The sequence below is a fragment of the Mesitornis unicolor genome, unplaced genomic scaffold (assembly GCF_000695765.1).
Source record: "Mesitornis unicolor isolate BGI_N332 unplaced genomic scaffold, ASM69576v1 scaffold33942, whole genome shotgun sequence".
Taxonomy (NCBI): domain Eukaryota; kingdom Metazoa; phylum Chordata; class Aves; order Mesitornithiformes; family Mesitornithidae; genus Mesitornis; species Mesitornis unicolor.
The window spans coordinates 2557-4499 of record NW_010170407.1 but is presented as its reverse complement, the minus strand read 5'-3'; the positions used below and the strand labels follow the sequence as shown (position 1 = coordinate 4499).

At 65.4% G+C, this 1943-nt stretch overlaps 1 protein-coding gene across 1 annotated transcript in view; it reads right to left on the bottom strand.

Moving 5' to 3' along the window:
* Positions 1–1943, bottom strand: part of STX3 (syntaxin 3) — a 4849-nt gene that overhangs the window by 1070 nt on the left and 1836 nt on the right. The window contains exons 4-8 of the mRNA XM_010179683.1: positions 1880–1943; positions 1682–1749; positions 787–895; positions 591–664; positions 371–505 (exon numbers count right to left, since the gene is read on the bottom strand). The exon at positions 1880–1943 is cut by the window's right edge and continues 9 nt beyond it. Of these exons, the coding sequence (XP_010177985.1) occupies positions 371–505; positions 591–664; positions 787–895; positions 1682–1749; positions 1880–1943 (450 nt within the window). The remainder of the gene's footprint in view (positions 1–370; positions 506–590; positions 665–786; positions 896–1681; positions 1750–1879) is intronic.

Genomic DNA, 1943 nt, shown 5'->3' with positions numbered 1-1943 from the left:
CCCCTGTCCACCCCTGACTCCCTCCCCCAAGCTCCCCATGAGCCCAGGTGCTGAGTGGCCCCATGGGGACCTGGGCACTGGTCACCACCCAGGCCTGCGTGGCTCTGGGCTTGGGTCCCCCCACACGGGTCTCTGTGCTGCCCTGAGTGGCCCCGTGCTGGTGCCCATGTGGCTCTGTGCCACCCGGTGTCACCCATGGAGCCCTGTGCAGTGGTTTCATGCATAGGTCCCTCCTTGTCACCATGTGGTCCATGCACAGGTCCCTGCTCAGCCCTGTGCAGCCCCACACACAGGTCCATGCCTGTTCCCATGCACAGGTCCGTGCCTGTCCTCACGTGTGGGTCCCCGCCTGTCCCCGCACAGCCCGTACCTGGTTCTCCACCAGCATGGCGATGTCCACGAACATGTCGTGGAGCTCCTTGATGCTGCTCTCCAGCCGCACGATGTCCTTGTGCCGCCCCTCGATCTCGCTCAGCGCCTGCTTCGAGATCTGCGAGTCCATGATCTGCAACGGGGGTGGGAGCCGTCAGTGGGGGGGTCCTGGCACCCAGTGCCTCCCGCCCGGCCCCCCCGGCATGGTGGGCGCTGACCCCCGAGGTGAAGATGGAGGGGTTCCCGCTCTCCAGCATCTCCTCCAGCTCCTCGTCCGTCGTGTTCTTGCCAGCTGCAGGCACACGGAGTCAGGAGCAGGCCCCGCCCACTCCACCAAAGGGGCGGGGTCTGCAGGAGGATGCCCCGCCCATTTCACAAAGGGGGCGGGGCCTGGGAAGGGAGAGGGGCACGCACTGATCTCCAGCTGGCGCTGGATCCTGCCCTTGCTGCGCTCCCGGAAGTCGACCTGCGCCTCGTTGTACTTGGTCATGACGTCAACGAACTTGCGGGACAGGACTGAGTGCTGGGGACAGGGACATGGGGCTGGGGACATCCTGGGCACGGCACATCCCCAGCCCCCAGGGGACAGGGACAGAGACATGGGGCTGGGGACACGCCGGGCATGGCATCTCCGAAGCCCCTGGGGGACAGGACCCAGTGCTGGGAACAAAGGCAGGGACACGGGTCTGGGGACACCCCATGCATGGCACATCCCCAGGACCCTGTGCTGGGGACAGGGACAGGGACATGGGGCTGGGGACACCCTGGGCATGGCACCTCCCTGGCCCCTGGAGGACAAGACCTAGTGGGGCGTACAGCGACATGGGACTGGAAACACTCCCAGCAAGGCATGGCCCAACCCTGAGGGACAGGACCCAGTGCTGTGGAGAGGGATGGGGACATGGGACACCTCGGGCATGGCATTTCCTCATGGACCATTTTCCCAGGGGACAGAAGGAAGGACAGGGGTGTGACACTGGGGACACCCCCAGCATGGCACAGCTCCAGCCCAGGGGACAAGATAGGGTGCTGGGGCTGGGGACATGAGGCCCAGGGGACCCGGGAGATGGCATGTCCCAGCCCACAGGACACAGGGCAGTATTGGAGACAGGGCAGAGGGACACGAAGCCCAGGAGTGCCACAGATACAGTGTGTCTGGAACAGGGTGCTACTGGGGATGGGGGACACAGGGACACCCTGGACACGCTACATCTCCAGCCTGGGGGGCCAGGGTGGGATGGGGTGCCCAGGACCTGGGGTTGCTGGGTGGGGACAGCCCCGGCAGTGGGTCCCGGGGACCGGCACTCACCTGGGACTTGCGTATCCGGAGGTCGGCTGAGGACCGTGCCTCATCCTGCTCAATGTTCCTCTCCATGCCTGGCGAGAGCCAGAACCCAGCCCATTAGGGACCTTCTCCTGTGGTGTCCCCAGCACACCCCACCCCTCCCTTGGGAACAGGGGGACCCGCAGGGCTGGGTGACATGGTGGTGGAGACAAGGCCACTCACTCTTCAGCTTGTTGCGGACACTGTTGGCCATTTTCTTGATCTCCGCCGTCAACTGCTCCAGGTC